The sequence below is a fragment of the Dama dama genome, chromosome 16, assembly GCF_033118175.1.
Source record: "Dama dama isolate Ldn47 chromosome 16, ASM3311817v1, whole genome shotgun sequence".
In the NCBI taxonomy this organism is placed as follows: domain Eukaryota; kingdom Metazoa; phylum Chordata; class Mammalia; order Artiodactyla; family Cervidae; genus Dama; species Dama dama.
Genome location: NC_083696.1, coordinates 17,737,326 through 17,756,270, shown reverse-complemented (window position 1 = coordinate 17,756,270; position 18,945 = coordinate 17,737,326). Strand labels below are relative to the sequence as shown.

Genomic DNA, 18,945 nt, shown 5'->3' with positions numbered 1-18,945 from the left:
AGCTAATACTGGTATTTAATTATACATTATGTATATATTTTTTCATTTATCACTTTGAAATGCTTTCCAGATGATATTAAATACTTGTAAATTGTTTTTAATTAAACTTTGGAGCAATTAATTTTAATGTTCCACGGACTGGACTTCTACTAGGTAATAAAGTTGAACCTGGGACTATGAGCTGGTATTGTGCATATCATCTAAGTTATTCCTTTACCTTTCCCTGGGCTGAATCTGAGGATGAAGTGATAGAGAAAAGCTTGGAAAATAAAACAGCCATTTTCACGATCTTTCATTAAAAGAAGGCCCTCCCTCCCAGAAAATAACTTCTGGAAAGGTGTACTATAGAAAACACAGCAACAGAACTATTCAAAATGAAGCATAAAGAAAAAGAGACTGAAAAAATAATGAACAGAGTTTCAGTGACACATGGAAAATTTCAAGCAGTTCAACATACATATAACTGACATCTCAGTGGCTGAGAGGAGAGTAGGAGAACTCAAATAGTGCCAAGAAATAATGGCCAAAATTTTTCCAAATTTGAAGAAACCCACAGATGCAAGAAGCTCACCATACCACAAACAGTATAAACACCACACACACACATGCACACACACACAAATACAAACATATAAATAGCTATACCACATCACAGTTAAATTGGTGAAAATTAGCACAAAAAACATCTTTAAAATAGCTAAATAAGAGAAATGTTACAGCTAGAGGATAAAATAAAGATGGCATACATCACAGTAGAAGTAATGCAACCCAGAGAAATGCAGTTGTCCTTAATGTGTTGAAGGAAAACTAAATCTCTTAATCCACTTCTGTGTACAGCAAAATTACTCTTTAAAAAATTAAAGTGAAATAAGGAAGTTTTTGGACAAAAGCTGAAAGGAATTTCCATAAGCAAACTAAACAAAATATTTTTTCCAGTGGATAGAAAATAGCATCATATGACAGCACAAAAGAATGAAGAGTGTTGAAAGTGGTGAATATGTAAGTAAAAAAAATATTTTTTTCTCATGATTTTTTATTTATTTAATGTCAACTTTTTAAAGCCAAAGTGTTGAGGGTTTATCTAAGCCACACTATTGTACTGATGATTTGGGTTCCATTTTGTCAAGTAGCCTGTAGGGACCTTAAGCTGACACTAGCCCACCTTCATGCAAGTACATGCCCTAAATAACAGCACGTGCGTGTGTGCCAGGTCGTTCAGTTGTGTCTGACTCTTTGCAAACCTATGGACCATAGCCCACCAGGCTTCTCTGCCAAAGGGATTCTTCAGGCAAGAATACTAGAGTGGGTTGCCATGCCCTTCTCCAAGGGATCTTCCTGACCTAGGAACTGAACCTAGAGGCAGTGATCAAGACCATCCCCAAGAAAAGAAAATGCAAAAGGCAAAATGGCTGAGGAGGCCTTACAAGTAGCTGTGAAAAGAAGAGAAGTGAAAGGCAAAGGAGAAAAGGAAAGATATACCCATTTGAATGCAGAGTTCCAAAGAATAGCAAGGAGAGATAAGAAAGCCTTCCTAAGTGATCAATGCAATGAAACAGAAGAAAACAATAGAATGGGAAAGACTAGAGATCTCTTCAAGAAAATTAGAGATACCAAGGGAACATTTCATGCAAAGATTGGCCTCAATAAAGGACAGAAATGGTATGGACCTAACAGAAGCAGAAGATATTAAGAAGAGGTGGCAAGAATACACAGAACTATGCAAAAAAAGATCTTCACGACCCAGATAATCACGATGGTGTGATCACTCACCTAGAGCCAGACATCCTGGAATGCGAAGTCAAGTGGGCCTTAGGAAGAATCACTACAAACGGAGTTTGTGGAGGTGCTGGAGTTCCTGTTGAGCTATTTCAAATCCTAAAAGATAATGCTGTGAAAGTGCTGTACTCAATATGCCAGCAAATTTGGAAAACTCATCAAAAGCCACAGGACTGGAAAAGGTCAGTTTTCATTCCAATCCCAAAGAAAGGCAATGCCAAAGAATGCTCAAATTACTGCACAATTGCACTCATCTCACACACTAGCAAAGTAATGCTCAAAATTCTCCAAGCCAGGCTTCAGCAATATGTGAACTGAGAAACTTCCAGATCAAATCCAGTTCAAGCTGGATTTAGAAAATACAGAGGAACCAGAGATCAAATTGCCAACATCCGTTTGATCATTGAAAAAGCAAGAGAGTTCCAGAAAAACATCCATTTCTGTTTTATTGACTATGTGCCAAAGCCTTGACTATGTGGATCACAATAAACTGTGGAAAATTCTTCAAGAGATGGGAATACCAGACCACCTCACCTGTATCCTGAGAAATCTGTATGTGGCTCAAGAAGCAACAGTTAGAACTAGACATGGAACAACAGACTGGTTCCAAATTGGAAAAAGAGTATATCAAGGCTATATATTCTCACCCTGCTTATTTAACTGATATGCACAGTATATCATGAAAAATGCTGGACTGGATGAAGAACAAGCTGGAATCAAGATTGCCAGGAGAAATATCGATAACCTCAGATATGCAGATGACACCATCCTATGGCAGAAAGTGAAGAACTAAAGAACCTCCTGATGAAAGTGTAAGAGGAGAGTGAAAAAGTTAGTTTAAATCTCAAAATTCAGAAAACTAAGATCATGGCATCTGGTTCCAACACTTTATGGCAAATAGATGGGGAAACAGTGGAAATAGTGACAGACTTTATTTTTTTGTGCTCCAAAATCACTGCAGATGGTAACTTCAGCCATTAAATTAAAAGACTCTTACTCCTTAGAAGGAAAGTTATCACCAACCAGAGACATTACTTTGCCAATAAAGGTCCCTCTAGTCAAAGCTTTGTTTTTTCCAGTAGGCATGTATGGATGTGAGAGTTGGACTACAAATAAAACTGAGCACCAAAGAATTTGATGCTTTTGAACTACAGTGCTGGAGAGGACTCTTGAGTGTCCCTTGGACAGCAAGGAGATCCAGCCAGTCCATCTTAAAGGAAATCAGTCATGAATATTCATTGGAAGGACTGATGATGATGCTGAAACTCTAATACTTTGGCTACCTGATGTGAAGAACTGACTCATTTGAAAAGATCCTGATTCTGGGAAAGATTGAGGGCAGGAGGAGAAGGGGAAGACAGAGGATGAGGTGGTTGGATGGCATCACCGACTCAATGGACATGAGTTTCAGTAAACTCTGGGAGTTGGTGATGGACAGGGAGGCCTGGCATGCTGCTGTCCACGGAGTCGCAAAGAGTCAGACCAGACTGAGCGACTGAACTGAACTGAACTCAGGTCTCCTGCATTGACAGGCAGGTTCTTTACTGCTAGTGCCACCTGGGAAGCCCAAATAATTGCATATAACATTACAAACAAATTAAAGTTTCTGGTATGATTTCCCTAACAGCCCTTGTGATTAGTAATTTTCCCTCTCTCCCAGCACTTCCCCTTTGAATGACCCTTGAATAAGACCTTCCTGGGCCTTACCAAAATCCATCTCTTGGTTTAAATTGATCAATCCAGCCTTTGCATGAAAACCTGAAAGGACTACACCCATGGACCCTAAAAACACATGTACCTGGGTCCCACTGAAACAGATCAGGATCCTATGGTCATTGCCCTGCCATGTCCTCAGCCTGTCTAGTCTGTGGAAAAACTTTAGCCAAAGAATAAGCTTAATCATAGAAGTGAGAACATGTAGAAACAAAAGAAAACATTCAAAGGAGATCAAATATTATAATGTAGTCATTAAGCATAGTCAAGGACCTTTATTTCCTTCTCAAGGGCTATAGATAATATTCTTAGCCATGTCCTATGAGCTGTCTTATAGATACTGAAAGCCCCACCAGGTGGAAGAAGTTAACTACATGGTGACCAGACTGTACCCACGACATAAGCTGCCACAATTCCAATAATTGGCCTGAAAGAAATGGAAACAAACTGACTCTGGAACTGAAGATTAACTGAACCTAAAACAATCAAGATGACAATGGTCAGAAAACCAAAAACCAATTTCAATATGACTTTCATGGCTGACTGTATTGTTTCTGCATAAGGTCCCCTCCCTCTGTCTATAAAAGCTCTTGTCCACTGTCTCTAAGTGGGCTTTGGACAGACTTTCGCCTTCCTCTAACCCACCCCTGGCCCTAACCCTCCATTGCTGACGTCCAAAATAAAGCAACCTTTCCTTTCCACCAACCTGGCCTCTTTAGTGGCTTTTGAGCCTTGAGCAGCCTAACCCCATTTTTGATAACACTATTTCTTTGTCTACACTCTGTCTTGACCTCCCTATGTGGCTCCTCAAGGCATCTTGGGCATGACCTCCAGGACCTGTGAGTAGGAAAATTCTCTATTTCCATTTATCTTGTGGTCTTTTGCTGAATCATGGTTCATCATTTGTCACTGTGTTCCATTTAACAAGTGTTAATTTGACAAAGTCAGAACAAAAAGTGATAACAAAAAATTATGGGGCATTTTTATCCTTTTCCTCTATATTATATTTCTGTTTTCATTTCAATCTTTAGTACATTTATTATATTTATGATAGCTCACTTAAATTCCTTGTTCTTTAATTCTACTATCTACAATTTCTCAGTCTCCTTCTAGTGACTGAATTTCTCTAGGCTATATTAGTGAGCTCCTTTGTATAATGTGAATTTTTTACTGGATGCCAGATACTGTGAAATTTACCTTGTTGAGTGCTGGGTTTTGTCATAGTCTTTCAAAGAATGTTAGAATGTTTCACTTTGTTCTGGTAGGCAGTTTAGTCACTTGTAGATTAACTTCATCTTTTCTAGACTTTTAAAAACTACTATAAAGGCAAATATAAAATAATTTTTATTATAAGGATACTTCAATTACAACAGATACATCAGATACAACAAGTTATGACCCTTCTGGCGCTCCGATGAATATGCGGTATTCAAAGACATGGTCTCTCTACTCTGACTGAAAGGAAATAAAATGGCTGTCAACTGACAGGATGAGGTCTACCCCCATTACAAAGATAATCTGTTCTGTGTGTGTGTATGCTCAGTCACTCAGCTATGTCCAACTCTTTTGTGACCCCAAGAACTGTTGCCCATCAGGTTCCTCTGTTCATGGAACTTTACAGGCAAGAATACTGGAATGAGTTGCCATTTCCTACACTAGGGGATTTTCCCAACCCAGGGATTGAAAATGCATCTAAATCTGTTCTACTCAAAGTCTACTGATTTAAATGTCAATCACATCTAAAAACTACCTTCACAGCAACATCTAGACCAATGCTTGACCAAATAAGAGCATACCACAACACCAAACTGACACATAAAATTAACCATCTCTGGGTAGCAACAGGGAGTTTCCTGATAGTTAGAGAACAGGTATATATTTCAATTGTGGTGGTGGTTACAAGAATCTATACATAAGATAAAATTGTATAGAACTACACACACACATATGAATATATGGGAAAATGGTAAAAACTTAATATGTTTTGTAGTGTAGATAAGAGTATTGAAATAATGTCAATTTTGTGATTGTGATATCATAATACTATAATATAAGGTATCACAATTAGGGGAAGTGGAGTGAAGTATACATGATATATACTATTTTTACAATTTTCTATGAGTCTACAATTATCACCAAGTAAAAATTTGAAATTCATATAATTGTCAGGGTCCATGAAGTATTATACTTTTTTAAATTTTTCAACAATTTAAAAATCATTCCTATATCATAGATCACCCAAATATAGGTGGTAAGTCAAGGCCCAGAGTCATTGTTTTGCTGACTGCCAAATTAAACAGTATTTTTTCTTCACGTCAACAATTATATTCTGTTTATGGTAAAAACAGAAAAAAATTATTTAGGGGTTAAGAGACATAATATATGTACCTCACTCTCAAACAGTTCTCTATATATGTATTTATACTCTTACATATATACATATATATATATATAAATATATGAAGAAATAATAAGGCAAATGTGGTAAGAAATAATATCTGTAGATTCTCAGTGAAAGCTTAAAGAAAATTCTCTCTGTGATTTTTGCAACTTTTCTATAAGTCTGAATTATTTCAAAATACAAAATTATTACACTCACATAAGTATCCAATATTAACTTAAAAGCCTAGAGAAAGGAACTGAGTGGGTTTAGACATCAAAGTAACAATGAACTAACAATTTTTTAACTGAGTGATTAGTGCATGAAGTTTCATTATATATAGCTTTATTTTTATTATTTGAAAATTTCCAAAATTCAAAGTTTATGATCTATGTATACACACACATGCACACACAAGCCAGAGCCGCAAACATTTGAGGAAACATTTACAGTGACATTGACAGCAGGTAATATGATTTCTGGGGGAGGGCTATAATTTAAAAAGAGAAACTAAAAAATCATATCACCTGCTATGGTAATTTGTCTAGAATTTATTCTATGAAACCTAATGAGTTGTATACACATTAAAATTTTTTTTCACAATAGCAACTTCAAGTGCATATGGTGCATCAAAATAAATCAACATTAAAATGATTAATTTTATGCCTCCAAGTTAATAACACAAATAATAAAAATGTTAGTGGTGGTCACCTGTAGGAAGTATCAACATTGCTAACAACATTTTCCTTATTCTCTTTCATTTTTAAAAAATTTATAAAATATCTATTATTTTATCACAAGAGGTGTGCGTGCATGTTATGTCACTTCAGTCATGTCCGACTCTTCGCGACCCTATGGACTGTAGCCTGCCGGAATCTTTGCTGGGATTCTCCAGGCAAGAATACAGGAGTGAGTTGCCATGCCTTCCTCCAGGGATATCACAAGATAATACACATACAATTTTTTTGAGACTTTCTTGGGAGGGCAGATTAGTTTTAAAACTGTTAATTTATGAGCAGAACTTGTCAAAATTGAAGCAACATAGCACCAACTTTTGATACAGCAATGGAAAGAATAATTTTAATCAATTTTTATAAATAAAGCATTCAGTTTGACATAAAAATGTGTTTGATATGCTAGCACCCTTTGCTTTGTTGGGGAAAAAAATAAGATGCTAAGGAATCGGCTAGAACAACAGAAGCAGGACCGTGTACATACAGACATGTGTTAAAACCTTGGTAGCATAGGTCAAAGTTTGCAAAGAATCAAACTGCAACAGACTGAAATGTAGGGCTCATCCCAGTGGATTTCACTTCACCTACAAGGCTTGCTACATACCTGTCTAAATAGAACCAAAAGCGGCACCCATTGTGATACAAGCCAGAGGAGAAGAACCCACAGTTAGAGGTTTGCTACAGTGACAACCCTCCAACCCAGAGGGGACAGAAGACAGGCAGCAGGATTTCAGTGACAAGATCACACATGTCAAAAATATGGATTTACCCAAGGACATAGATTGGCCGGGAGTACAGCTCTCAGTTAGGATGTCTGGGGTCATACTATGGTTCTTTTTTTTTTCCATTTACTTTTATTAGTTGGAGGCTAATTACTTTACAATATTGTAGTGGTTTTTGCCTACATTGACATGAATCAGCCATGGATTTACATGTGTTCCCCATCCTGAACCCCCCTCCCACCTCCCTCCTCCTCCCATCCCTCGGGGTCTTCCCAGTGTACCAGCCCCGAGCACTTGTCTCATGCATCCAGTCTGGGCTGGTGATCTGTTTCACCCTTGATAATATACATGTTTCAATGCTGTTCTCTCAGATCATCCCACCCTCACCTTCTCCCATAGAGTCCAAAGTCTGTTCTGTACATCTGTGTCTCTTTTTGCTGTCTCACATACAGGGTTATCGTTACCATCTTTCTAAATTCCATATATATGTGTTAGTATACTGTACTGGTCTTTATCTTTCTGGCTTACTTCACTCTGTATAATGGGCTCCAGTTTCATCCATCTCATTAGAACTGATTCAAATGTATTCTTTTTAATAGCTGAGGAATATTCCATGGTGTATATGTACCACAGCTTTCTTATCCATTTGTCTGCTGATGGGCATCTAGGTTGCTTCCATGTCCTGGCAATTATAAACAGTGCTGTGATGAACATTGGGGTGCAAGTGTCTCTTTCAGATCTGGTTTCCTTGGTGTGTATGCCCAGGAGTGGGATTGCTGGGTCATATGACAGTTCTATTTCCAGTTTTTTAAGGAATCTCCACACTGTTCTCCATAGCGGCTGTACTAGTTTGCATTCCCACCAACAATGTAAGAGGGTTCCCTTTTCTCCACACCCTCTCCAGCATTTATTGCTTGTAGACTTTTGGATAGCAGCCATTCTGACCGGCGTGTAATGGTACCTCATTGAGGTTTTGATTCATACTATGGTTCTAATACCAATAAGAAAGAGAAAATTTAGGTAGTACCATAAGGCTGAAACCAACTGTTACAAAAGGCTGGTGGTGTGGACCAATGACATACTGTGCTCAGCTATTGCAAAAGAATCTACAGAAAGTTAAAAAAAAAAACAACTAACTCAAAAGCCTGTAATAGGTTTATTGAGAAATGTCAATCCATTGGTGTATAAAATGAAATGAATTTCTCTTCTCAGTCACAAATTTCAGTCTTTCACAGCTGAACAAAGTATTTCAGGCAAACAAAAAAGTTTCTGGTTATTTTCAGCCCTAAGATACCCATCCTACAGCCCTCTGCTAGGGTAGCTCCCCTCTTAGTCTATACCCTAGAGAAAAAAGGCTCAGCAATCCTCCAAGATGTCAGTTCTTCTTTGCAGGCACCCAAAACCTCAACAGGTTTAGCAGAATCACCTTACTTGGCTTGGGTAAGAACAGTCTTCCCATTCTTTCATAGGAACAGTAGTAAAACACCTCTCACCATTCATTGAGCACTTCTCATGTTATAAAAGTCTTCTTTGATTCTATCTTCTCTTTTCTTGAAGTTCACATTGTGTAATGTAGATAAGAAGAGTGGTGGTTGATACTAATAAGAAGACAAGGGGAAGATGTCTGCCTCTAATAACTGACAGCTTAAAAAAAAGTGCAAGTTGGTGCCATTCATCTTAAATTTGGAGTCTCTACTTCAATTCTTAAATTCTGAGTCAACAGAAAAAGTCAAGCTCAATGTCCTCTACAAAGGAAATTACTATGCATTGACACTATGCCGGGTGCTTTGTACAACTTACTGAATCTTTATAATAAAACTGAGAGCAATGTTTAATTACTCCCTTTCTTTCAAATAAGGGAGCTGCATTTTAGAAAAATGAGTAACTTTCCCAACATTAAGTGATTTGTGATGGAGAAGAATTTATATTCCAGACTTGCTATTTTCAAAGAGTATGTTTGATATTTTTCACTGTACTTCCAATACTTTGGCAAACTGATGTGAAGAGCTGACTCATTGGAAAATACCCTGATGCTGGGAGAGATTGAGGGCAGGAGGAGAAGGGGGCAACAGAGGATGAGACGGTTGGATGGCATCACCAATTCAATGGACATGAGTTTGAGCAAACTCTGGGAGATAGTGAAGGACAGCAGGAAGCCTGGTGTGCTGCAGTCCATGGGGTTACAAAGAGTCAGACATGACTTAGTGACTGAACAACAACAACTACACAGTACACACACACACACACAAAATTCATTTCAGATATCACCAGGGATAAGTTTCTAAAGTAATTAACTGTCTTTGTGAAATGTGGATCAGAACCTATTGGAATCTGAGTTTATAGAAGACTACTGAACTCAGGGATGGTAGCTAAGCTGACAAAGAAGGAAAATCTCTATGCATAACTTTGGTTTCCCCAAAGAAGGTCATCAATGATTGCCTACTAATGCTATGTCTTGTCTTGATACACTAAAACCACTTTTCACTTTGGTCTTAATTGGTTAACAGATTTCTGATTCAGTAAATATTTCACAGCAGCTTTTACATCCTTGTTTCTCAAGCTATAGATTATAGGATTTAGCATTGGGGTCACCACCCCATAAAACATGGAAACAAGCCCTTCTCTAGCTTGCAAATTATCTTGTCCAAGGAGGTCCTGAGACTTGGGTTTGGCATACATGAAGAAAATGGTACCATAAAATATGATCACCACAGTCAGATGTGCTGAGCAGGTAGAAAAGGCCTTGCGTCTCCCTGTGGCTGAGTTCATTCTCAAGATGGTATAGAGGATAAGCATATAGGAGAAAAAAATGACCAGAAGGGGTAGAACCAAGAAAGCCATATTTGACACTGCTAAAGTAACAATATTGAGGGATATATCAGCACAAGCTAGCTTGAGAACAGCCAGTATTTCACACAAGAAATGATTGATAATATTATTACCACAGAAAGGCAATCGCATGGCAAGATATGTTTGCACAATTGAGTTGATTCCACCAGAGAGCCATGACACAGAAGCCATCAGGACACACACCACCCTGCTCATGATGACAGGGTATCTCAGAGGGTTACAGATGGCCACATAGCGGTCAAAAGCCATCATGCCAAGAAGGAAACACTCTGTTGACCCCATTGCAAATCCTAAGAACATCTGCACTGCACATCCAGAGAAGGAAATGTTCCTTTTTTTTGAAATTAAGCTCACCAAAGTTGAGGGAACAGAGGAGGCCGTATAGCAGATATCCAGAAAAGAGAGGTTTCCCAGGAAGAAGTACATGGGGGTGTGAAGACGAGAATCAAATATGCCTGCTATGATCAGAACACTGTTGCCAATTAGAATCACTAGATACATAACTAGAATTACAGCAAAGAAAATAATCTCAAGTTTTGGGTAACCAGAGAGTCCCAGAAGAATGAATTCATTCACAAATGTCTTATTTATTCTATCCATGTCCTAGCTTTCAAGATGTCAGAAAAGTACCAACATAAAATATTTTCACTGCCAAGTAACAAATATAACAAATTTCTTGAATAGACATTATTCTAGTGTGTTTTCTTCAAAACCCTGTCATTCAGTTATCTTCAAGAATGTCTTTGCCAAGAACACAGTGATACTGAGAAATTGAGAATTTCAGTGCCCTGTGTCTAAAGTTTGAAGTGGCTTCCTTAGTAGCTCAGCTGGTAAAGAATCCACCTGCAATGCAGAAAGCCCGGGTTGGAAACTTGGGTTGTAAAGATCCCCTGGAGGAAGCCATGGCAACCCACTCCAGTATCTACCTAGGATCAGAAGCAAATTCAGAAGCAACCTTCCCCACCGTTGGAGACACTCTAAATTGAGTTTTACAAAAGCCCTAAAATATTTCAGATGATAAATCTGACTTCATTAAATCAGTCTCAGTAAGAGACTGGTGGGGAAGGCAAAAGACCACAAAGACTGGAATTTTGATCCAGTATTTAACAGAAGTGTTGAAAATCTTAAAGCAAGTGTGATTTTATGCATACTTGTTTGTCTGCCTGACACCTTAGTTCTCTATTCAGTCTGCTAAATTATGTCTTTCTATAGGGCAGACATTTGATTGTAGTAAACTGAGTCACACACACAGCAATTTAACATTTGTTCCAACATCACGTTTGTTGTTGATCTCGTAGTCTCAGGCTGCTCTTACTATTTTATTACTTCCCATTACAAGACTAGTGTGTAAACTAGTTATGCAAGAATACAATGGAGATCTCTGAAGAAAAATAGTCTCTTCATTTGCTTCATTCAATGACATCAGAATTATTCTTGATAATTTATGTATTTAAGTGAACCTGAGAAAACAGTAATAATGCCTAAATATGTAACTGTATGTATGTGTGTAGCACTTTATTTAAAAAATCAGTCTTCTCATTATCTCTATTTTCTTTCAAATGTGAAAGACAGAATGTGGCCAAAGTAATCCAGCCTATACGTAAAGAGCGGAGCTTGAAGCACAGATATTTACCTGTGAAGTCTAGAATTCTGTGGGCTACAACACCAAAAGTTATTATATCAAGTTTTCCCACCAAGTACTACCCAGAATTGTTGGCCTTGGTAGATTAATGAGGAATCAATTATTTCAGTCTTTGCTAAATTCTTCATATGTATATAAACTTCCTGGATATTTTGTTAAAATGTAGATTTTCTTTTGCCAAGGCTGATGCATGGCCTGTGACTCTGCATTTCTAATACACTCCCAAAGTGTGCCAAATAATAAATCACAGCTGTATTTGGTCCTAATAATTAATTAAAGGCTGCACTGCTTCATGCTGTTCATATTTTAAGTCCATATTTAATACAAATTTTAATTACAGAATGAAAGGGTATATTTTTATGATATTCAAGACTTACCCGTACACTGATAAATTATTTCCACCTCCTAGAAGAACCTGTTAATTTCTTTTTAGTTTTTATGTCAGCATTCTGAACTAAGGTCAGGTTCAACAAACAATGTCAGGTTCCACAGATCTGAAAGAGTAAACATTTGTCATGCAACAGTTGCTGTAATTATTCCCCATTCCCAAAGCAATTTAAAGTTGGAATGAGAGATCTGTTGAATGGAGAAACTTCTGGTGCGTTAGGGACATTGTCCCACAGACACAATTAAGAATGATGTCAGGAATATAATGTGGCTGAACTAAAGCTCAAAAATGAAATAACATTCTCCCACCTGTGCAACTTTTTGAAATAGGGGCAAATGTTCACCAAACTAACTTAATGAAATGTGGGAGCTTTTTAGTTAAAAATTTATTTACAAAGCAAAGTCAATTTAAATTAAGTTCCTAATTGAAACAGCCAAAATGATAGACTTGAAAATGACCTAGATATTAGGAATGAAATAAAATAGACATTTTCTGTGAATTAATTGCATCGTCACCTTTTTTAACTTACTTTCATTTTTTAGATAAGTTAATTTCATGCAGGATATCAATACCAACCTATTTTGAAATGAAAATAAATATACATAAGGAATAAAATCAGTAAATTTATAGGATAAAAGTGAAGTAATATGTTCAAGGCCAGAAAGAAATTTTAAAAGACCAGAATGGATAGTTTGAGTCATGAATTCAGACAGATAGCACATTGTTGAATTAGAGTGACTCAGAAAGTCTATTAAGCTACATTATATAATAGATCAGAGCTTTTTCATCAACATACACCTTATATTGCTCTCTATGATTTTATATGTGCTTTTATTTATACATTTCTTTTTAAATTTTTGTCTACTTCTTTCAGTATAAGTTAATCATGCTCCTCTGTATTTTAATTTCTACTCCTCAGCACATTAATTTCCTCAATCTTTAAATAAAGTCACCTATCTTCTCCTATAATAATTGATTCTACTAATATTTCCTTCCCAACTCAAAACTATATTTTTGATTTGTCCCCAAAAATGCACATGCTCTTGTAAAATATGTATTTAAATTTGTACATAAACTTCATTGTGCTATAAATCACAACACTGCTTAGTTTTTCAACAATTTCAGGGATCTATTTATATTTCTATATGGACCTCTAGCTTATTTGCCCCTCACTTATGTTATTAATAACTGTTCCATAATGAATACTCACATGTGATATTAACAGAACCGTTCCTCTGATGATGTATGTCAAAGTTGCTGTCAAACTGCTTTTGCCACAATCAACACAAGGGTGAACACCCTCACGCTTATCCCCTTATAGTTCTGGTCAAGAACTTATCTGAGACATCTCCCCAGGACTGGATCATTGGGTCCTGTCCAATTTTAATTTAGCCAGAGAGTTTTCCAGTATATCAATGTACCTGCATGGGTGCTAAGTCACTTCAGTCTTGTCTGACACTGTGTGACCCCAAGGACCACGGCTTGCCAGGCTCCTCTGTTCATGGGATTTTCCAGGCAAGAATATTGGAGTGGCTTGCCATTTCCTTCTCCAGGGGATCTTTCTGACCAGGGATCAAACCCGGGTCTCCTACATTGTGGGCAGATTCTTTACCATCTGAGCCACTAGGGAAGCCCATATAATGTACACTCCCATCAGAATTCTACCTCCCCACATGTTTGCCAACATTTGATATTTCCTTTCCAAAGAAAATAAATATTTTATGACTATTTTAATGATAATTTTTCTGATTTGGAGCATTACTGAGCATTTTTCAGATTTTCTCAATGTTAGAATCTCTCAAAGTCAACCATTTAGGAAAACCCTTCAGTAAGTCTCTGATTCGTATCCTTTGACCAATTTTCTATTAGTTTAAGACTTTATGTATTAAAACTTTTTTCTTCTATTATAAGTTTCCAAGATTTTCTATATTGTTTCATTAAATAATATTTTTTACATGCAAATTGTTAATATATCTGGTCTCCAATTGTATAAATGATAATCCAAGGATCAAATTTTTTTTCATATATGAAAACATTTTCCTAACATGGCCTACTAAGCTATCCCCATTACTTCAGGGTAACAATTTTATTATATGCCAAATATAAACATGTGTCTACATCTGAGATCTCTTTTCTTTTCTACTGGACTATTTAAATGTCCCTGAAACATTATCAGAATATTTTAATTACTGTGGCTTTGTTGTATTCTTCAAATATGGATTTCCCCTTACTTTCCTTTTATGAAACTATGTGAAATTTGTATAAAATTATTCCATACTATAAATTTTAGAAGAGGTAATAATATTCCCCAAAATAATTCATTTAAAATTTTGAATGCATTTAATTGAATGTATAATTTTGGGGAAAATGGCAACCTTATGTTTTTATCCCATCTATCTATTAACATATTTTACTTTTTGAATTACTCATATTTTGTTATGGTGTTTATTTTAAATTTAAATGGTTTCTATAAAGGTCCTGTACATGCTTTGTTAGGATAAAACTCAGATGTTTTATAATTTGTTACTTTTATTATATTTATTTCTATTACATATGCTAATTATTTATTGCTAATGTAAAGAGAACTATTTTTCCATTTATCATATCCAAACTTCTTACTAATTTTTAAAATCAGGTCTTAAAATTTTTTTAATCTCTTTTTTTTTTACTTCTGCCTTTTTTTGGTCTTAAGATTTTGACCAGGACTACCAAGCTGATATCAAATATTAGCTGTGAGAGTAGGCATCCTTATGTTAATACCAATCTTAATGAGAATATAGAAACTGTATGAATTAATTATTAGTGAATAGTACTTTCCTACAGACTGTGGAATACAGTTTCCTTTCAAGATTAGGAAATTATCTCCTCTTTGTGAACTTCAAATATTTTACATAAAAATTATTATTAATGATCTTCACCAAATTTACTCCCTGCATATATTGAAATAGTTGCTTTTGATTTTCTTTACTGATATCATGATTACTGGTGACATTTACCAAATATTTAAGGAAGGATAACACATATGTTATGTGATAATAGTCCTTACTTCCTTGGATTGCTATGAATACAAGTAATTACAAATGTGTCTGGCCTGAAGTAATCAATATATAAATTACTATTTTATAATTGTTGTTATGAAAATTATTTAAACTGCAGATTTATTAACATTAATTGTTATTTACTGCACTGGTAGTTTTCAAACTATGCCCCTTGGAATTCTATAAAAACCAAATTGAAGCAGCAAGAGTGAATAAGATACTAAAGGGACACTGCTTCTTCCTTTCAGACCAGTGTAATTTCAACCACAGAAACTCGTTTTTGTTTGTTCTGTATGTTTTGCTTCTTATAAATTTTATTTCTGAAAAAATGAGTTACATGTCACTAGTTTAGTTAAATGTATGGATTTTGAATAATATATTATTATACATGTATACATAATAATATATTTACCTTTAAATTGTTCATTTATTTACTATTTGTGTCCACTAACCCATAATGCTCTCTTACATGGTAAGAAATTGTTTATTACCCTACAATATCTCAAACACCTAGACTAGAATATGAAATGTCATAGATGCTCAATAAATACTTTTAGTAAATAAATAAACCACATCACATATAAACATAGAAATGTATATCTGTCATATATGAAGTAGCAATAGCTCTTCAAGAAGATATCTGACTCAATATAACATTTTATAAGTGAACTATATTGGCATTTTTTCATTTGAACTCCCTTCATAAATCACTACTTTTTCTTTGATGTAATGTATATCATAATGTAGAAAAGTGATTTTATTATTAGTTACCATAACTTGTTTGGATTTGTTACATAACGGGGTTAGTTGAAAGAGTCCCCTAGTAATGGACCCTAATTTTTAACCCAATTAGATAGAAGTGATATGGTGGCAGAGAATTCCTCTTGGACTTTGAGAAGAGACTAGGTCAAAATGAGGATTTCTTTCTTACCCAGCATTGGACCAACAGCTCTTAAGTGGAAGGAGAACTAAGCAGAACTGGGAACTGACAATAATGTCAATAAGAGGATAAAAAGTGGCAAAAGAGGATCAAACTGTTCAGTGAACTGACCAGCTGCAGGGTTTGGGGCACTGGAGGATAAGACAAGAAGAGCCCCAGATTGAGATAATCTCTACCGTCTGAGGAGTGCAGCCACTGGAGGAGTGCCAGCGGGAGAAATGGAAGCCTCATTGCCCTTGAAGGAACTGAGTCAGATATATCAATAGAGGAAAGCTTTTTTTCTTCTAGCCCTCTGAGAAGTCGATGAGAGTTGAAATATAGAAGACATGTCTAAAGTAAAACACTATTGTCATTTAGTCACTAAGTCATGTCCAACTCTTTTGTGACCCCAGGAGCTGTAGCCTGCAAGGCTCCTCCGTCCATGGGATTTCCCAGGCCAGAATACTGGAGTGGGTTGCCATTTCCTTCTCGACAGGATCTTCCTAACCCAGGAATCAAACTCGCGTCTAGTATCCTGCTTTGGCAGGTGATTCTTTACCACTGAGCCACCAGTGAAGGCCAAAAGACTTTCACATCTAAATTGTAAAAGTAAGCCCTTAATATCTTACTTTCTTCCTAACAAGTAATTATTATTTCTTCATATGATTAAATAAGTTCATTTATTCAGTGTTAAACAGTATTTAGGATGTCCTAAGGAGAAGGAAATGGCAAGCCACTCCAGTATTCTTGCCTGGAGAATCCTGTGGACGGAGGAGTCTGGTGGGCTGCCATCTACGGGGTCGCATAGAGTTGGACACAACTGAAGCGACTTAGCAGCAGCAGCAGGAGGATGTCCTAAATGTCCAATAAATATTGATGATTTTGTATTGTTAATGCTCTATAATGCTCTTTCACTTTTGGTAGATAAGCAGTCCTGCTAAGTATCTTTAAAAACAATAATATATGCAATTCTGTGCTTGAGAAATATAGTAAGTCAGATGGAGCATAAGCAATAGATTTGGTTAGACTGTCACTTCCATACATAACTAAATAACAGGTATGGGGAAAGATATTTGTATTTCCTCTATAGTTCGTTCCTTGTGTCTAAAATGTAGATTATAAAAAACCTCTTCAGTATGCTCTAAAATGACATATAGTAATTATCATATGTCCATATGAGAGGAAAACATCGAGTAGTTCACCAAATACTAAAACATATGTGAGAAGGGATAAACTTAGGACTTTGAGAGAAAGAAACAAAATTAATGATAAGGGATCAATACAAGAGGAAGACATAACAATTGTAAATATCTAAGCACCCAACATAGAAGCACCTCAATACACAAGACAAACACTAAAAGACATAAAAGGAGAAATTGGAAGTAACACAATAATAATAGGAGACTTTAACACCCCACTCAAACCAATGGACAGATCATCAAAACAGAAAATTAATAAGGAAACACAAGTCTTAAATGATACATTAGATGATATGGATCTCATTGATATCTTCAGGACATTCCATCCAAATGCAGAAGAATAAACCTTTTTCTCAAGTGCACATGGAACATTCTCCAGGATAGAGCACATCTTGGGTCACAAATCAAATCTCAATAAATTTAAGAAAACTGAAATCATATCAAGCATCTTCTCTGACCACAGTACTATGAGACTAGATATCAATAACAAGAAAAAAAAAAAGAAACACAAACACATGGAGATTAAGTAATATGTTTCCAAGTAAACAACAGGTTACTGAAGAAATCGAAAGGGAAATCAAAAAATTTCTAGAAGCAAATGACAATGAAAACACAACAACTCAAAACCTATGGGATGCAGCAAAAGCAGTCCCAAGAGGGAAGTTCATAGCAATATAATCCTACTTCAAGAAACAAGAAAAACATCGAATAGACAGCCTAACTTTACACCTAAAACAACTGGAAAAAGAATAAAAAACCCTGAAATTACTGCAAAGAAAGAAATCATAAAGATCCAAGTGGAAATAAATGAAAAACAAATGAAAGAAACAATAGTCAAGATTAATAAAACTAAAACCTGTTCCTTTGAGAAGATAAACAGAATTGACAAAGATTTAGCCAGACTTATCAAGAAATAAAAAGAGAGAAGAATCAAATCAACAAAATTAGAAATGAAAAAGGAGAGGCTGCAACAGACAATGCAGAAATACAAAGGATTATAAAAGACTATTATGAGCAACTATATGGCAATAAGATGGATAACCTGGAAGAAATGGACAGATACTTAGAAAAGTTCAATCTTCCAGACTGAACCAGGAAGAAATAGAAATTATGAACAACTCAATTACAAGCACTGAAATTGAAGCTGTGATCAAAAATCTCCCAGAAAACAAAATCCCAGAACCAGACAGCTTCACAGGAGAATTCTAACCAACATTTAGAGAAGAGCTAATGGCTATCCTTCTAAAACTTTCAAAAAATTGCAGAGGCAGGAACACTTCCAAACTCATTCTAGAAGGCCACCATCACCCTTATACCAAAACCCGACAAAGACAACACAAAAAGAGAAAACTACAGGCCAATAGCTAGAAGTGATGGAATTCCAGCTGAGCTATTTCAAATCCTGAAAGATGATGCTGTTAAAGTGCTGCACTCAATATGCCAGCAAATTTGGAAAACAGCAGTGGCCACAGCAATGGAAAAGGTCAGTTTTCATTTCAATCTCAAAGAAAGGCAATGCCAAAAAATGTTCAAACTATCACACAAATGAGTTCATCTCACACAATAGCAAAGTAATGCTAAAAT

General features: G+C 36.0%; 1 protein-coding gene across 1 annotated transcript; it reads right to left on the bottom strand.

Annotated features, from left to right (window-relative positions):
• Positions 1-9,806: 9,806 nt before the first annotated feature.
• LOC133071333 (olfactory receptor 13C4-like) lies at positions 9,807-10,863 on the bottom strand. Its single transcript, XM_061163950.1, is given in 2 exon segments — positions 9,807-10,800; positions 10,802-10,863. Coding segments are annotated over 2 exon segments (1,056 nt in total).
• Between the last annotated feature and the right edge of the window lie 8,082 nt (positions 10,864-18,945).